Source organism: Ptychodera flava, chromosome 1 (genome assembly GCF_041260155.1).
Source record: "Ptychodera flava strain L36383 chromosome 1, AS_Pfla_20210202, whole genome shotgun sequence".
NCBI lineage: Eukaryota > Metazoa > Hemichordata > Enteropneusta > Ptychoderidae > Ptychodera > Ptychodera flava.
In genome coordinates, this window is record NC_091928.1 from 42,772,940 (window position 1) to 42,792,241 (window position 19,302).

The window sequence follows — 19,302 nt, forward strand, 5'->3', positions numbered from 1 at the left end:
TCACCGCTTTCAAACTTTTGCCGTGTCGGCGGCTATTGATATCGATAAACTTGTGTCACAGATTTGAAAATGATATGAAGTTTTTTCTTACGGTCTCTTCCCATGTTCTCACAAATATTAAAGCATGTACTTTTTAGTACTTTGATTGGTAACATTACGCTCCAGCACTAGTTCCCACAGGTTGCCTTCAGCGGTGCCGAAACATCTTGGGTGCGGTGCCGAAATGTCGGACTTGGGGCCTGAAATTCGAAGGCCGAAACGTCTTGGGCCGAAACGACTTGGTGCCGAAACGTCCAGAAACCGTCTGGATAAGCTGCCATAACTCTAACTTTTGGGTTGCCCGATGTGTTTTGACGGTCGCATGTCTAACCTTCGCTGTTACGTTTCAACATTGTTCAAGTTGTTCGTTAAACTGTTTTCATTAAAATAATGTTACATCGTACAATCCGAATATGTAGTGTAGGTTTATTCAACGGCACATTGTATTTTGCAGTCAGTTTTTCCATCAATCGAGTGCGGAAGTGAAATTACGCACTCAAATCCAGCCATTACGCAATTTTAGCAGACTAATGCGTATGCCGTACGCGAGGAGAAAAAAAGTCACCGCAAACACTGCTCTGTATGTTGCATATCTCTAACAATGCTGACAAGTTGAATACTACACAGTATAAACTTACAGGACAATGATCAAAAATTCTTTTTTAGCCAGCTCTAATAAAATGCTCAGTGATGTCAGAGTATATCAACTGGCTCTGTCAGGTCACCAAGGCCGATTCCGTTATATGTGTCTCCTTTAGTTTCTGTCGGTAGGGGAATATTATAGGGGTGTGCATTTTCAAGTCTTCAAAATTGATGCCTGGATGCATGGGGATAAAGTTATGAAACTGTGATTGAAAATCGCAATGTTTTTACGTACATGTATACTGTGAACAAGAGAGGAAATACAACATAATTGTTTACTCAAGGGGGATATACTGAACGCAAACAATAGATTTAAAAACATGGGTAGCCATGGAAAGTCAACATCATCAGCAGCGCCTGTCCCCTTGGCCCTTGATACACATTCAACAATGGTAGAATTTGGATTTCAAAACACTGCAAATGCACACATATCAAGGGTTTCACCTCTGTTTCAGAGAAATGGTCCAAATTTTGATCACAATGACTTTCTTCAATTACTAAACTAAAGGAGACACATATGACAAAATCAGACCTTCCCATTTCAGGGTTAACTGCTTCTGCACTTGACAGTCAGTGGGTACATCATTTACTGACAAAACCTCGTTTGTATTGAAAAATCTTATGCGTCAGCTGACATATCTCTTACTTCACAATATCCATAAACTTCTTTCAGAACATTGAAATGCATCATATTCAGGTGTTTACTAACCTCGTCAGGAATATGAATGTAGGATTGGTCGACATAGGGATACCTCTGCTTTACACAGGTACCATGGGCATGGAGAAATCTTACAGTAGTTTTGTTCCCTGATGGCTGCTTCTGGCAAGCCGTGCTACATCTGTGTCCTGGATTAGCTGATCGCTCTGGGCAATACTCCCATTTCTCTTCATGTGCCATGCAAATGTCATATGGCGGAGCTGCTGGGGGGTCTTTGTTAAACTGGACTCCACATCTGTAGCAGTCATCTTTTGTAGAGTCTCGTACATGCGTGACAACAAATGGTTTGTCATTATGCCAGATTCTTGTATATCTTACGTCAGATGATGTGTTGGCTGTACATGCTGGTTGCTGCACCTTTGCTGGCCTATAAAAGTACTTGTTTTGCCGTCCCTTTTTCCCATGTCTGGTTGTATCTGATGGTTCTACAAGTTTTGTGGTGTTGCTGGTTTTGTTGTAGAGCAGCCATTTAAGGTGGGCTTTCAGTTTTCCTACTTTGTCGGCAACGGCAATAGAATGGCAACAGATTTTCTCTGCTTTGAAATGCTGACATTCACAGGTAATGTGGTTACCATATTCTTGACAGCAATATGACTTCGCCTTGACACTTCTTGATACCACACACCTTACCAAAGGGTACACTGTTTGCAGTGAAGCTTTCTTCTGTATGGCTTCTTTGTTGTTCAGTAACTCTACAGCAGCCTTATGAACAAAATCAGCAACTTCATCATTTACTTCAAGAAATTCACTTAGGTACTCTTTCAAGTTTATACTTCGGCTGGTCCACTCATGGTCAGGTTCAGGGAGAAGGTATTCTATTTGCTTCTTAGCATACACATTCTGCAGAGACATCTTATTGAACTGTTCCACATAGTCCTTTCTTTGAATGTCTGTCCACTCAAACCAGTCTTCTGGACTGACGCCAAGGTATTCAGCAATATCCGCCAACTGGTACTCTTCACTCATGCCAATAATTGCAAGTGTGAGCTCATGCTGTTGTCGTTCAATGATCGGTTCAAAGATATCCGTTGTGACTTCCATCTTAGTGAATTCTTCTCTTCCAGATTTCTTTGCTTTTATCACAGCCTCCTTCTGCCTTGTCAGGATAAGATTAATGCTTTCTGACTGGTTTGTGTAGCATCTTAAAGGAACACCATTGTCATCAACTGGCATGCCTGCTTTCATTCTAGCTGTAGATATCATACTATATTTCATGATATCGTAGTGTTTTTTCCAGATACGACCAGTATTTAGACTGATATTGCTCATCAGTGATCTTGAGAAGCTCCCTCTCTTTAGCTGCCATAGGTTCTTTTTCAGACTTCAGTCTGGCTTTCAGGTCTTTCTTGTCATGGGCATCCAAAATACCTTCTTCTGGAACATCCTTGTTCCCAAAGGTCTTAATCAGAAAGTATTTCTGGTCTGCGTCATCAGTGATTCCCATTTTTCTCAGGTGCATTTTACAATTTTCACGGAAGTGGAGAAAACACCTCAGCCCAACACTGAATGGGAATTCTTAGGACAAAGCCAAAACCAAGGCACGCTCACCATCAGTCAAGAATGCCTTTAGATTTTCTCTAAGCTCCCTTGATGCTGATGTGACACAGCAGATAATCTTCTTGAATGTGGCATAATCCTTCTGATGGTGCAAAGCCATGGGACCCAAGAAGACAAGTGGTTGTCCTGATCGCTTGCTCTTTAGTAGGATGTGCCTGTATGTAAAAGGGCTGCATTCACACTTCCCGATTTGAAAAGTTGGGTCAACACTTAGCGGATAACTGCATATATCTTCACAGCAGAAACGTTTTATATCAAAAATTTGCTGCTGAGTACCAAGGACCCACAGATCATATGGGTAGGTTTCATGTCCCAAAACCATAGGCTCCCCACTTTCTTGCTTGGCTTTTGCGTATTCTTCAAGTTCTTTTACCGAATCACTTGACATCACACTCTTTTCACTTTCATCTCTCGCAAAGACTTCCTATTGATCAGCTCACCTGGATGCTGCACGTTTAGAGCACCTCCACTCTCTGCCAGAATCTTCTGATGAACTACAGCGGTTGACATGCCTTCTGCCAAGTATTTCTTTGCTTTCTCAAGAGTTGATTTTCTTTTACTGTGATACGGTTTCCGGGTGCCATCTTTCCGACCATACCCAGGTACTTCGAAGTCAACCGTTTCTTCACCATTATCAATGTGATACTGAAGAATGGCTACATCATTCACATACTTGCCACATTTGTCTGTTAAGTACATGGATGTTTTCACAAGATGAAGGTCATTTTTCTTGGAATTTATATGAAAGATGTATTCTCTCTCATTTGCTGGTTTTTCCTTTTTACTTTTCGTTAAGACATCTACTTCTAGCTCTCCATCAACTTCTTTACAATGGAGCAGTCTCCCACCAATTACTTGGGTATGAGTAAACTTTCCATTCATGTCACTTCTAATGTCATCAATGTGAAGGAATGCATCACTCTTCAGGTCAAGTAAAAAGACAGCATTTTCACGACATCGTGGAGGAACATTTGTACACTTAGGATGTTTTTGACTGTCATTCCATATAATGTTGACTGCCTCTGGAATATTATATCTTCGCTGAAGTCCCCTTGAGAAATATGGAAAGGAGTTGTCTCCTTTCCAATATTCAACACCACTTTTTTCATGTTCGCTGTCACTATCACTCTCAGAGATCCATGCTGATCCCTGAAAAATATAAAAAGTAAACAAACGCATCAATGAAAGTTTCTCAAATATATCTGGCCTCTCATTGAAGAACATATATAGTTGAATATGAATGATAATGGTTTACAATCTGTAATTCCAATTCACAAGTCTCATACAAGTCTTATCATATCATACAAGAACATTTTTTGCACAAGGAAAGCTTTATATACATGCAAGTGTTCAATATAATAGGCATTTGCCAAAGTCTGTCTGAAGGATTGATTTTGTAAAGACTACTTCTGGTGTCCTGCTTTGCTGATTGCTAAAATAAATTGATTTGAAATATTTATTAAACCTTCTTATAGACTTTATCATTTGGTTTTAATAGATTATGATAACACAGACGCAGATGGAAAAATAGACACACAAAAATACATCCAATATATTGTAATGAGTAATAATATCATCTATATAACAATTGTCAAACATTCTACATTATTTCATTGGGTTCAGATGTTTTGATATCTGAAATAATTAGCTATGAAAAGGCTCACCTGTGCAGAAGTGCTTGGCTTCGGGGAAGATTCTCTTTGTTGTGTGGTCAATTCTTTTTGTTGTGTGGAAGATTTTCTTTGTATGTGTAGTGTAGGGGACTCTATTGGTTCCGGGGGAAGCTTCTCCTCGATGAATGGTCAAATCTACAATAATTGTGCAATGGTCTGTTTCAAGCAGATCCTGTTCCTGAATAAGAGAGAATTTAAGGGCATTATTAAGCAATTTGCATTGACTGTAAATGTACTTTACACATAACAATAACAGGAGGTAACAGGGTCTAACACACACACACACACACATACAGACAGACATACATACAGACAGACTGCCTGCCTGCCTGCCTGCCAGACAGCCTTTTCAAGCCTATAAAAATCTTCCATTGCCATATATGGCTGATGTGGAAGCTAAAAACAAACTAAAAATGTTAATTCCAAAACGTTCATCAAAATATGAACACATCCACTCTTGTTATCCTTATACGGGCAAATTTTGTTGAAAGATATGTATGGGGTGAAATTATGAGCTAGGTTCTGGGATGACAGGAGTAGGATGACGCAGTATTTCAACAGCTTAATTTCATGTGCTGACAAAACCCAACTTACAGCACAAGTCTATGCTGCCAAACATTTGACCACTTTGGCAGGAAAGAAAAATAAGCATTAAGTGTGATTGGTTGATTAAATCGGTCTGATTGGGCAAAAATACTCAAGGCTGATTGGCTCAAAGTTGAAATGACTCATGGTTAGAGTTATAAATCAAAATGTAAAGTGTTAATCTCTGATACCAATCTGATACCAATATATCAGTGTTCAAAGCTGTCCAAAAATTATAAAAAATATCTAAATAAATGAAAAATTAACAATTTATATGGCGCTAGTTCAAGATATGCTAATGAAGTTAATTCAAATCCACTCTGGCCTTCACTTTTCATTATTTTGGGGTTTTTCGTGGATTTAAAAATCAAAGATATAATTTTGTGGTCTACTTAAAAAATATGCTGTGAAAGAATTTTAATATACCCAAACCCTGCCATACATGTGTGTTACCTAAAACCCACTAAGCATGTCTACAATTTCCTACTCAACATAATTGTATTACTGAGAAAAATATCACATTTTACAGGCAAAACTCACCTGTGTACTGGGTTTATCTTCATCATGCCAGAAGAGTCTTTTCCTGATTTCAGATTTCTGAATTAATGACAAAAACAGTAATTTCATAAGCATGTTGAAATGAGTAATCAAAATGTTGAACTCTTTTGGAACTACATTATTCTCCCACGCAAATGCACTTTCTATTTTGGAAACATTGGGCTGCCGTGATGGTTGTGTATACTCTGCTGTTTTCAAAGTCTTGGTGACTTAATTATTTTTAAAAGTGAATGGTAAATATGATGCAATCATCGTATAATTCAAAATAATAGACCATGAAAAGAAACTCATAAATACATAAGCATTTACAATATTATTACCTGAGGAGATGTTGTTGTATTGTTTTCCCCTATGTTCTCTTCAGGTGATGACAGTGTAAGGTCAATTACTGTATCAGGCACCATGACTTTCTTCATTTTTGGTTTTGATTCTGACTTCAGTGTTATTGGTGATGAAGGATGGTACAGCCTAAAATGTTTTGCCATGGATGCCTCACTGTCAACATTTGTTGAACACATAGGACAAGTGATGTATTTCGAAGGAGAGTGTGCAAGTGACATGTGTAATTTAATGGATCTCTCGTCTGGCAATGATGCAGTACATCCTGTCATAGGACAGCCGAATACCTGGCAAAATGCAAGATTCACTTAAAATAATAGATTGCAGGCAGAGCATTTACTGTTGCTACTTCTACCAATAATAATAATTTTTTGAAATTGAATAAAATATTATGGTCTATCAGCTTAATTGTTTGTTAAACTAGTATTAACTTGAATTTGGAACTTATATATGATGCAAAGAATGAAATTTTGCATGCTTCAGAAAATTTCAGAATTTTTTGTTTCAGTTATTAAATTTGATAACAGGCCATGTTTGCACTGAGCAGGGGAATGGTTACACGTCACCAAGAGACATTGCAAGAAAATTTGTGAGGAATAGCTGAAATGTTGTTTAAAAGATGGTAACTGAAGAAGGTAATTGTGTTCATTATGACACGTGAATCATAATTAAAAACAAACTTTAAAACTTGGTATTATGTAACTTAAGGGTACAGCGAAACTGTATCCTCTATGAATACTACTTTTATACAACGGAAACCCATAAAATTCGATTATAATTCGATTCGATTACAATTTTGCCCGGACAGCCGTCCACATGTGTGCTCGCTCAGCTCCAACGCTCGCACACATGTATTTTGGCGTGCACAGTCTGATCGCCATCAATCATCATCATAATCATAATCATCATCACCGTCGTCATCTCGATCAATGCAGCAAATCAGCTACAAGTATTCAAGGTTCGACCAAAATAAACCAAAAAGTTGTTAAAGTATTAATACATCAAATAACTTACTTTCACTTTTGACGAACTTGACGTTCGACACGTTCCTTCTGCCATGATTGCATACACACGTGATCACGTAGCAAGTGGAATCATTGCGCACCCTGTCTTCGACTGATGACGTTCTGATTCTGAGATCGAAGTTTTTAAGTTCAAGATTCAAGATAGAAATAAAATAATTTCTAAAGCCTTTTAAAATCGAAAGTATATTTTGTTTATCAGTATATTACATCAAACTTTGAAAGTTGTGAAGTTTGAATTTCGAATCTGCGTCTGAAGTTATAGGATCTGAGATCTGAGGATCTGAATCTGAGGATCTGAGGATCTGAATCTGAGGATCTGAAAAGTCAACTCTACCCTTCTACCATGCCTCTAGGCCTCTGTGCCTGGAGCTCCATCGCATCGCAGCTAGCCGATAATTGTACCACTGTAGTCCTTGTGAGGATTAGAAGCCCGTTACGTTGGATATTATTTGTAAATACTTTTAAATTTAATAAGTAAGACTTTTGTACTGCATTCAAGATATAATTTTTCCTTTCTGAGCGTTTTCAATTACGGCAACGGTATGCGAAGTTGATAGGCTGTGTTGCCTGCAGCGCGCAGTAGCCTGGCCGTACACAAACCTTCGTTTGAGTAGACGGAGCAGAATCAGTCCCGTCATTTATTTTCAACGAAATTTTCATTATACTCCATAATGGAAGAAACGACTAGTTCAATGATTACAATGGTGAAGTGTTGAATTTTTATTCATATATGTTTTTCTCCTGATTCTCTCTCAATTCATTCAGCAAACTTGATCTCCGTATACCGTCGGTCACAACGTGCAATGCCTTGCATGAAGCTTGCAATCGACTGCCTCCGTCGTTAGTTTAGCTGTTCAAGACGTTTGTTTGCACGGCTCATTATAGTCGGAACAATCTGTAAACACTTACATATTTATATCTTTCCGGTATTTCACCCAACTTTCGCGCGTTTTTAGTTGAGTCTCCAGTTTCGATGGACCAGACCTTTTCGAAGAGCGTAAGTTTCTATGGACGCCACAGTAAAACTTGCGTAGATGTGGTTGAGCATGCGCGGTGGTGTGATTACGTTTCGTTTCGTGTGTCAACAAAGCCTGACTTCTGGTCCGGACAAGAAGTCATTTTTCACTCCTTTTACTGTTAATCGTGAGGCGGGCTGGGCATGCAAACCATGCGATTCAGTATTAATTATGGTCTACTTTCACATACTGAGGATGTCATTTTAATCAAAAATATGAAAAAAATTGTTAAAAGTTACAAATATGGGGCTTTAATTTGTGTCCGTTGGTGGCATGGCAGCCTACGTTGTTGGCAGATCACCAGCCCGTAGGGCTACAATTCCTTCCAATAGAAAACGCTGAAATTTTGCACTGCAGGTCTGCTGTGAACAGAAATGGGCGGCGAATCTTCCCTTATTCTCTCGGACGTTTTGCCAAAGTCTTGCTTCCTGATCATAAGCGATGCCAAATATGCTTAGGAAATGGTCGACAGTGTATATTTTAGACTGGAAAACGACGGTTTAATCATTGACAGCAGTCGTACTTCCACTGTTTGTGGTCACTTTCTGTGAGATAAAGACAACGTGCAAGATGCAGTGGATTTCAAGAAAACCTTCGTCCAGAGATTCGCCGTCCGTGTGACAGTTTCTATACGTTATTGAGAAGTTATTACTTACTAATTTGTTATGTATACGTCAAAATCGTTATGAATACGCTGTGTATTCGCCCCAAATTAATACCGTTAGTTCAGCGAAAGCCAGCGTTTTAGAGAGATTTTGACACTTTTCGGCATACGCTGGCTAAATCGTCAAGGTGTGGCAGGACCATAATGCCACTTTAAAAGCTATGTTCGCCCAATTTTGGCGACTACTTTGCTTCTGCTAACATAGCTATCTTGAGTGAACCTTCAAGGAAAATAAAATGGCAAAGAGTGGGTAAATTCTAGCAATGAATTGCTGATAATCGGCTCACCTTCCGTCTGTGCTTGCCTTCTCAAATGTGGTTTAATGATCCTGACCCGTTGATTTCTTTAGTCTGGACAGAAACTAATTTGCATTTTGCTGCCCGTGTAAGGACATCAAGGTCATTACACCTTTTGCGGCACACCAGTATTCACAATCAATTGTTGGAATGAACAAATCAGATAATGAAAAATTATCAAGCTGATTGTAAGTCAGTCACAAATTTCCATTTGAAATGACTACATAGATTTGTGTGTTTTTTATTGTTTGTTTGTTGTTTTTTTTTTTGCATCACAGAGAAAGCGAGAAACATTGTTTACCGGATATGGTCATTTAGATAGTCAGCTTGCCAAAATTGGCAAAATTTCCCACCATTTCATCTTGTCAAATTTAACTGCGTTATTGCCCTTTGTATCGCCAATGGATGAAGTAAGGGTTCTCTCTTTGATTTCTGCCAGCATCGTGGCGTCGTAAGAAAATACGGCAGACGTTACAGCACTGTAAAAGCGACACGAAGAAATTTACAATATTAAACGAACACTTATTCCTCGGGAAATCGCCATGGGAGAGGATGTCGGGATACAGATACAGCGTAGAGACTCCAAGTCTTCAAAGATAACACCGTTTATTTCTTATATATGGATGCTACATATTGCCAGACAGTTCCTTCTCTCAAGATGTTGTCCCTTCGTTTGAGCTGGTGTTCGTAAAGACACCTTCTATATAAAATTTAATCTGTACAATACTTATTTACATACAAATGAAATCCAACGTCTCTCCCTGATAATAACGTATTTGGTGCCAAGGTACCTACATGTATCAATGGCCAACATCATAAACACGAGAACAGTATGTACTTGCTAGATTTCTCACATAACGTATAACCATCGCACATACTTGGAAGAGTTTCTCAATGCTTGCTGTAAGGAGACTTTGAAAGGACCTGTACCCACATTCAACGCGACGAGCAAGGCTATTCTTTACGTTTGCCAGGCTGAGTCATTTCAACACTTTCGAAGGAAATTGGAGTATATGTGTTTTAAAAACAACCCCGGAAAGGTTTTCAATTGGATATTAACCAATATCTGATTGTATTATCGATAGTACTCCTTGTCATGTCATCAGAATGTTGTACCCCGCCGTCCTATAAAGACCGAACTGTGTATTATTTGCAAAAACACTGCGTACGTAAAAAGATACGTAGATATTGCCCATTTGTCGGATCTTTTGTTTTTCTTTTTGATTTACGTTTATCTTTTTCCCATTTTTGTGTGTTTTTGTGTACTCTTCGTCTGCCGCCGACGTCGTACAAGCGACGTGCATCAGGTGGAATAGTAACTCGAAAAAACAAACGTTTGGATTTAAAATACCATTGAAAATGACAAGAGTTTAGAAAATTTCATAGGATGTAAATGAATTCTCTGAATATTTTTAATGGTTATGTAAGAAGACATTGCCTTTTTGTTTTGTTTGTTGTTTGGATAGCAGCGAGTCGAAATGAGCAGGTTGTGAACAGGTTGAGTTAAATGGAGCAGTACCTTTGTCACGAATACAAATGTAATTGTTAAAATGAAACCAGTCACATAAGTGATAACGGTATTGTTTTTTTAAAGGCCGTGGCTATTGACACGCGGGACGTTTTTCGCCAAAATTCACCACATTTTAACGAAAGAAACTGCCCCATGCTTGTTGGAATGCTTTACAAAGCCTTTTAACACTAAAATATGGACCAAGTCGCCGCATTTTTGCGTATTGCACAAGTCAATCTTTCACGATGTTGCCTTACACTGCGCCTGTCAATAGTCAAAATCTGGCGATTGACACGCGGAACTCGTTCGTCAATTTTTACTGGTTTTTAAAGTAATAAATTGGCACATGCTTCTCAGAATGTTTTACATAGCCTTTTTTATGCTTGAAATTGTGGAAAAGGCGCTGTAGACTTCAACTTTAGGCCGCAATTTAACGTACACACGTAAACCCGGCATGTACGATGTTACCACATCACCGCGCCTGTCAATGGTCAAAATCTGGCTATTGACACACGGGACTCATTCGTCAATTTTTACCGGTTTTTAGCGAAACTAAGTGCCTAATGCTTCTCAAAATGTTTCATATAACCTTCTTATGAATGAAATTATGGGCAAGGCACCATACACTTTACCGTATACGATGTTGCATCACCGCCTGTCAGTAGACAGAATCCGGCTATTGACAGGCGCCTGTCAATAGACAAAAAATGGCTATTGACACGCGGGACGTTTTTCGCCAAAATTCAAATCACTTTAACGAAAGAAACTGCCCCATGCTTGTTGGAATGCTTTACAAGGCCTTTTAACACTAAAATATGGACCAAGTCGCCGCATTTTTGCGTATTGCACAAGTTAATCTTTCACGATGTTGCCTTACACTGCGCCTGTCAATAGTCAAAATCTGGCGATTGACACGCGGGACCCGTTCGTCAATTTTTAATGGCTTTTAAAGTAATAAAATGGCCCATGCTTCTCAGAATGTTTTACATGGCCTTTTTATGCTTGAAATTGTGGAAAAGGCGTAGCAGACTTTACCGTATACGATGTTGCATCACCGCCTGTCAATAGACAGAATCCAACTTTAGCATATACGGTATGTGATACGGTACACAGCAATTGCGGACGATACATTTTGATCTGACCGTCCAGTTTGTAATATAATCAAATTTAACAATGATCTTTTAAAGGAACACATTGAAATTCATAGGTACACGTATATAAGAATGTTAAAAATACTTTATAACAGGTCTTAAGTGTTTACTGTTATAAGCTATATGGAATGGACTATAATCCGAGGACAGCTGAACTTATTATCAGGAACATCCTTTCGGCAGATAATAAAATAGAATACTGGAGGTATAAGTACGCCATTTCGTTCGGGGCAGGAGTCACAAGCCAAACAATGTTTTTCAATGGTTATGTAAGAAGACATTGCCTTTCTATTTTCGTTTTTTTCTGTTGTTTGGATAGCAGCGAGTCGGAACTGAACACGTTGTGAACAGGTTGAGAGTTGAATGGAGCACTATCTTCGTCACGAATGCAAAGGCAATTGTTAAAATGAAAACGGTCACATAACGGTATTCTTTTTTAAACCAACTTTAGCCTATACGGTATGCACACGGCAATGGCGGACGATACACCATTCAGTTTGTAATATAATCAAATAATGATCTTCTAAGGAAACACATTGAAATTCATAGGTACATGTATAAGAATGTTAAAAATACTTTAAAACAGGCCTTACGGGTAACTGTAAGCTAAAAGCAATGGGCTATAATCCGAAGACAGCTGAACTTATTATCAGAAATATTCTTTTTGGCGATAATAAAATAGCATACTCGAGGTATAACTACCCCATTAGTTCGGGGCAGGAGTCACCAGCAAATCAAAAAACTATTTACCCTAAACAATTGACGTCAAATTAAACTTCATCAGATAGGCTATCCTGGCCCAGACCAATCGGCTGAAAAATTATCACCAATCATTTTAAAGGTATGTATTTAGTTATTGAACACAAACTAGAACACTTAACTGACGTCACTCCCAGTCAGACAAACTTCCATCCATATATGCAGGCACTTGCGCACATGGGTCATGCCAGGCCTGAAGACTACACTACGGTACGGGTAAATGTTGCTTCCTGTTTTGCTTTAGTTTACAGTACTAGTGTGATCCTAAGTGAGAAAAACTGACAAGGTTTAATGAGCGATATGTAGCGAACCCCTGGGGCCTCCATCGCTGGGCTTTGAACTTGAAGTGCACGAAATCTGCGCTGCATGTGAATCTTTTGGAAATGTGTACAGACATTTTTAATTTTACAACAAATCACCAAGAGAGAGCAAAACGTAATTTTATTGGATATTTCTATACAGTCCTTTTGATGTTAAATCCAACAACGTTCAAAATATATGGAAAACATTCTTAATCTTTCTGGGTTATTACATATCTCCTTGTCTATTTTGCAGCTTAAGGAAAACTCATATTTTAACATTGCAATTACAGGCACTTTTGTTTCACTCAGACACTGTTTATGAATGCACCATTTGCCAATCAAAACTAGTAAATTTACAATGTTTTCCTCATTTTTTGAGAAAACGTTGTTTGTTACACAGCTATGATGATATGATGGTCAAGTAGATTGAAATCTCTGCAAATACCCCTCTGATAATGCATTTGACTTTAGCCCAAATTACCTTAGCTAATCAACAGTGTATGTATTTAAGTTCAAGAGAATCAGGTGTAATACAACGCTCAGTATTGAGTGAATCTCTCTTATTCAAATAAAGCAAATACTTGTTACATGGCAATAATCTCTGTAAAAGTTTCCTTTGAAACTCCCGTAATTTCGTTTCTTTCGTGACTTTATAAATATTCTTCCAGATCAGTTAACGGGACTGGTGGGTTACTCCAAGTTACGAGTACCATTTTCTAAGTTTTTCAACACCTACATAATTCTGTGACATCATATTCAAGTACAGGACTTTACAAGTCAATTTTTACCATGACAATCAATTGTTTCCCATTCCAGATACCATCTTTCCAATTTCTCGATGATTTATTAAAAAAGTGGAATTTACTACACCATTTCAAAGTTACATTATCTGTTTCTTGTGGTGTTGCAACTTGCATTGTACCATGCATTTAAACCCTTCACATAAAAATTTGGAATTACAAATTCTGAAGCTTTTGGTACAGAATTTCAGAAAATATTTTGTTGAATAAGATTACATGTCTGAAGTGTATCCATTTCTAAATAATACCATGGTATAGCAGTCCAGGTGCTGCCTTTGCTTGAAACCAGTCTCTTGACCCATACAGCACTTAAAGCTTTAACCTGTTTGTCAAGATTTACACATTTTTCTTTTTATTCATGTTTTTCCTTTACCCGTTGTCTGTTTTGTGTACTCTTTGTCTGCCGCCGACGTCATACAAGTGACGTGCATCATGTGGAAAAGTAACTCGAAAAACAAACGTTTGGATTTAAAATACCATTGAATATGACAAGAGTTTAGAAAATTTCATAGGATGAAAATGAATTCTCTGATGTTTTTCAATGGTTATGGAAGAAGACATTGCCTTTTTTTGTTTGTTTGTTCTTTGGATACTGCAGCGAGCCGCAACTGAACACGTTGTGAACAGGTTGAGAGTTGAATGGAGCAGTATCTTTGTCACGAATGCAAAGGCAATTGTAAAAATGAAAACGGTCACATAACGGTATTCTTTTTTTAAACCAACTTTAGCCTATACGGTATGCACACGGCAATGGCGGACGATACACCATTCAGTTTGTAATATAATCAAATAATGATCTTCTAAGGGAACACATTGAAATTCATAGGTACATGTATATAAGAATGTTAAAAATAGACTGGAAAACGACGGTTTAATCATTGACAGCAGTCGTACTTCCACTGTTTGTGGTCACTTTCTGTGAGATAAAGACAACGTGCAAGATGCAGTGGATTTCAAGAAAACCTTCGTCCAGAGATTCGCCGTCCGTGTGACAGTTTCTATACGTTATTGAGAAGTTATTACTTACTAATTTGTTATGTATACGTCAAAATCGTTATGAATACGCTGTGTATTCGCCCCAAATTAATACCGTTAGTTCAGCGAAAGCCAGCGTTTTAGAGAGATTTTGACACTTTTCGGCATACGCTGGCTAAATCGTCAAGGTGTGGCAGGACCATAATGCCACTTTAAAAGCTATGTTCGCCCAATTTTGGCGACTACTTTGCTTCTGCTAACATAGCTATCTTGAGTGAACCTTCAAGGAAAATAAAATGGCAAAGAGTGGGTAAATTCTAGCAATGAATTGCTGATAATCGGCTCACCTTCCGTCTGTGCTTGCCTTCTCAAATGTGGTTTAATGATCCTGACCCGTTGATTTCTTTAGTCTGGACAGAAACTAATTTGCATTTTGCTGCCCGTGTAAGGACATCAAGGTCATTACACCTTTTGCGGCACACCAGTATTCACAATCAATTGTTGGAATGAACAAATCAGATAATGAAAAATTATCAAGCTGATTGTAAGTCAGTCACAAATTTCCATTTGAAATGACTACATAGATTTGTGTGTTTTTTATTGTTTGTTTGTTTGTTTGTTTGTTGTTTTTTTTTGCATCACAGAGAAAGCGAGAAACATTGTTTACCGGATATGGTCATTTTAGATAGTCAGCTTGCCAAAATTGGCAAAATTTCCCACCATTTCATCTTGTCAAATTTAACTGCGTTATTGCCCTTTGTATCGCCAATGGATGAAGTAAGGGTTCTCTCTTTGATTTCTGCCAGCATCGTGGCGTCGTAAGAAAATACGGCAGACGTTACAGCACTGTAAAAGCGACACGAAGAAATTTACAATATTAAACGAACACTTATTCCTCGGGAAATCGCCATGGGAGAGGATGTCGGGATACAGATACAGCGTAGAGACTCCAAGTCTTCAAAGATAACACCGTTTATTTCTTATATATGGATGCTACATATTGCCAGACAGTTCCTTCTCTCAAGATGTTGTCCCTTCGTTTGAGCTGGTGTTCGTAAAGACACCTTCTATATAAAATTTAATCTGTACAATACTTATTTACATACAAATGAAATCCAACGTCTCTCCCTGATAATAACGTATTTGGTGCCAAGGTACCTACATGTATCAATGGCCAACATCATAAACACGAGAACAGTATGTACTTGCTAGATTTCTCACATAACGTATAACCATCGCACATACTTGGAAGAGTTTCTCAATGCTTGCTGTAAGGAGACTTTGAAAGGACCTGTACCCACATTCAACGCGACGAGCAAGGCTATTCTTTACGTTTGCCAGGCTGAGTCATTTTCAACACTTTCGAAGGAAATTGGAGTATATGTGTTTTAAAAACAACCCCGGAAAGGTTTTCAATTGGATAATTAACCAATATCTGATTGTATTATCGATAGTACTCCTTGTCATGTCATCAGAATGTTGTACCCCGCCGTCCTATAAAGACCGAACTGTGTATTATTTGCAAAAACACTGCGTACGTAAAAAGATACGTAGATATTGCCCATTTGTCGGATCTTTTGTTTTTCTTTTTGATTTACGTTTATCTTTTTCCCATTTTTGTGTGTTTTTGTGTACTCTTCGTCTGCCGCCGACGTCGTACAAGCGACGTGCATCAGGTGGAATAGTAACTCGAAAAACAAACGTTTGGATTTAAAATACCATTGAAAATGACAAGAGTTTAGAAAATTTCATAGGATGTAAATGAATTCTCTGAATATTTTTAATGGTTATGTAAGAAGACATTGCCTTTTTGTTTTGTTTGTTGTTTGGATAGCAGCGAGTCGAAATGAGCAGGTTGTGAACAGGTTGAGTTAAATGGAGCAGTACCTTTGTCACGAATACAAATGTAATTGTTAAAATGAAACCAGTCACATAACGGTATTGTTTTTTTAAAGGCCGTGGCTATTGACATGCGCCTGTCAATAGACAAAAAATGGCTATTGACACGCGGGACGTTTGTCGCCAAAATTCACCACATTTTAACGAAAGAAACTGCCCCATGCTTGTTGGAATGCTTTACAAAGCCTTTTAACACTAAAATATGGACCAAGTCGCCGCATTTTTGCGTATTGCACAAGTCAATCTTTCACGATGTTGCCTTACACTGCGCCTGTCAATAGTCAAAATCTGGCGATTGACACGCGGAACTCGTTCGTCAATTTTTACTGGTTTTTAAAGTAATAAATTGGCACATGCTTCTCAGAATGTTTTACATAGCCTTTTTTATGCTTGAAATTGTGGAAAAGGCGCTGTAGACTTCAACTTTAGGCCGCAATTTAACGTACACACGTAAACCCGGCATGTACGATGTTACCACATCACCGCGCCTGTCAATGGTCAAAATCTGGCTATTGACACACGGGACTCATTCGTCAATTTTTACCGGTTTTTAGCGAAACTAAGTGCCTAATGCTTCTCAAAATGTTTCATATAACCTTCTTATGAATGAAATTATGGGCAAGGCACCATACACTTTACCGTATACGATGTTGCATCACCGCCTGTCAGTAGACAGAATCCGGCTATTGACAGGCGCCTGTCAATAGACAAAAAATGGCTATTGACACGCGGGACGTTTTTCGCCAAAATTCAAATCACTTTAACGAAAGAAACTGCCCCATGCTTGTTGGAATGCTTTACAAGGCCTTTTAACACTAAAATATGGACCAAGTCGCCGCATTTTTGCGTATTGCACAAGTTAATCTTTCACGATGTTGCCTTACACTGCGCCTGTCAATAGTCAAAATCTGGCGATTGACACGCGGGACCCGTTCGTCAATTTTTAATGGCTTTTAAAGTAATAAAATGGCCCATGCTTCTCAGAATGTTTTACATGGCCTTTTTATGCTTGAAATTGTGGAAAAGGCGTAGCAGACTTTACCGTATACGATGTTGCATCACCGCCTGTCAATAGACAGAATCCAACTTTAGCATATACGGTATGTGATACGGTACACAGCAATTGCGGACGATACATTTGATCTGACCGTCCAGTTTGTAATATAATCAAATTTAACAATGATCTTTTAAAGGAACACATTGAAATTCATAGGTACACGTATATAAGAATGTTAAAAATACTTTATAACAGGTCTTAAGTGTTTACTGTTATAAGCTATATGGAATGGACTATAATCCGAGGACAGCTGAACTTATTATCAGGAACATCCTTTCGGCAGATAATAAAATAGAATACTGGAGGTATAAGTACGCCATTTCGTTCGGGGCAGGAGTCACAAGCCAAACAATGTTTTTCAATGGTTATGTAAGAAGACATTGCCTTTCTATTTTCGTTTTTTTCTGTTGTTTGGATAGCAGCGAGTCGGAACTGAACACGTTGTGAACAGGTTGAGAGTTGAATGGAGCACTATCTTCGTCACGAATGCAAAGGCAATTGTTAAAATGAAAACGGTCACATAACGGTATTCTTTTTTTAAACCAACTTTAGCCTATACGGTATGCACACGGCAATGGCGGACGATACACCATTCAGTTTGTAATATAATCAAATAATGATCTTCTAAGGAAACACATTGAAATTCATAGGTACATGTATAAGAATGTTAAAAATACTTTAAAACAGGCCTTACGGGTAACTGTAAGCTAAAAGCAATGGGCTATAATCCGAAGACAGCTGAACTTATTATCAGAAATATTCTTTTTGGCGATAATAAAATAGCATACTCGAGGTATAACTACCCCATTAGTTCGGGGCAGGAGTCACCAGCAAATCAAAAAACTATTTACCCTAAACAATTGACGTCAAATTAAACTTCATCAGATAGGCTATCCTGGCCCAGACCAATCGGCTGAAAAATTATCACCAATCATTTTAAAGGTATGTATTTAGTTATTGAACACAAACTAGAACACTTAACTGACGTCACTCCCAGTCAGACAAACTTCCATCCATATATGCAGGCACTTGCGCACATGGGTCATGCCAGGCCTGAAGACTACACTACGGTACGGGTAAATGTTGCTTCCTGTTTTGCTTTAGTTTACAGTACTAGTGTGATCCTAAGTGAGAAAAACTGACAAGGTTTAATGAGCGATATGTAGCGAACCCCTGGGGCCTCCATCGCTGGGCTTTGAACTTGAAGTGCACGAAATCTGCGCTGCATGTGAATCTTTTGGAAATGTCTACAGACATTTTTAATTTTACAACAAATCACCAAGAGAGAGCAAAACGTTATTTTATTGGATTTTTCTATACAGTCCTTTTGATGTTAAATCCAACAACGTTCAAAATATATGGAAAACATTCTTAATCTTCCTTGGTTATTACATATCTCCTTGTCTATTTTGCAGCTTAAGGAAAACTCATATTTTGACAGTGCAATTATAGGCACTCAGGCACTTTTGTTTCATTCTTACAGTGTTTATGAATACACTATTTGCCAATCAAAACCTGTAAATTTACAATGCTTTCCTCATTTTTTGAGAAAACGTTGTTTTTTACGCAGTTAAAAATGATATGATGGTCAAGTTGAACGAAATTTTTGCAAAATACCCGTTTTACAATGCATTTGACTTTTTTTATAGTGACATGCATCATGTGGAAAAATAACTCGAAAAACAAACGTTTGGATTTAATATACCATTGAAAATGACAAGAGTTTAGAAAAATTTC

At 38.1% G+C, this 19,302-nt stretch overlaps 2 protein-coding genes across 5 annotated transcripts in view; both read right to left on the bottom strand.

The window, feature by feature from the left end:
* Nucleotides 1–9,233, bottom strand: part of LOC139138051 (cytochrome P450 1A5-like) — a 57,917-nt gene extending 48,684 nt beyond the window's left edge. For 3 of the 4 annotated variants that reach the window (XR_011553530.1, XM_070706293.1, XM_070706275.1), the window contains exon 1: nucleotides 9,104–9,226. The gene's annotated coding sequence lies outside the window, so the exon portion shown is untranslated. Of the gene's footprint in view, nucleotides 1–9,103 lie in introns of all 4 variants that reach the window. The other variant, XM_070706282.1, reaches the window with a different exon arrangement.
* Nucleotides 3,968–7,471, bottom strand: LOC139138077 (uncharacterized). Its single transcript, XM_070706304.1, has 5 exons — nucleotides 7,126–7,471; nucleotides 6,093–6,398; nucleotides 5,755–5,811; nucleotides 4,621–4,807; nucleotides 3,968–4,105 (listed from the first exon to the last, which is right to left on the bottom strand). Exons 1-5 carry the CDS (start codon nucleotides 7,168–7,170, stop codon nucleotides 4,086–4,088), a joined length of 615 nt encoding a protein of 204 aa, XP_070562405.1. The 5' UTR covers nucleotides 7,171–7,471; the 3' UTR covers nucleotides 3,968–4,085.
* Nucleotides 9,234–19,302: the final 10,069 nt, after the last annotated feature.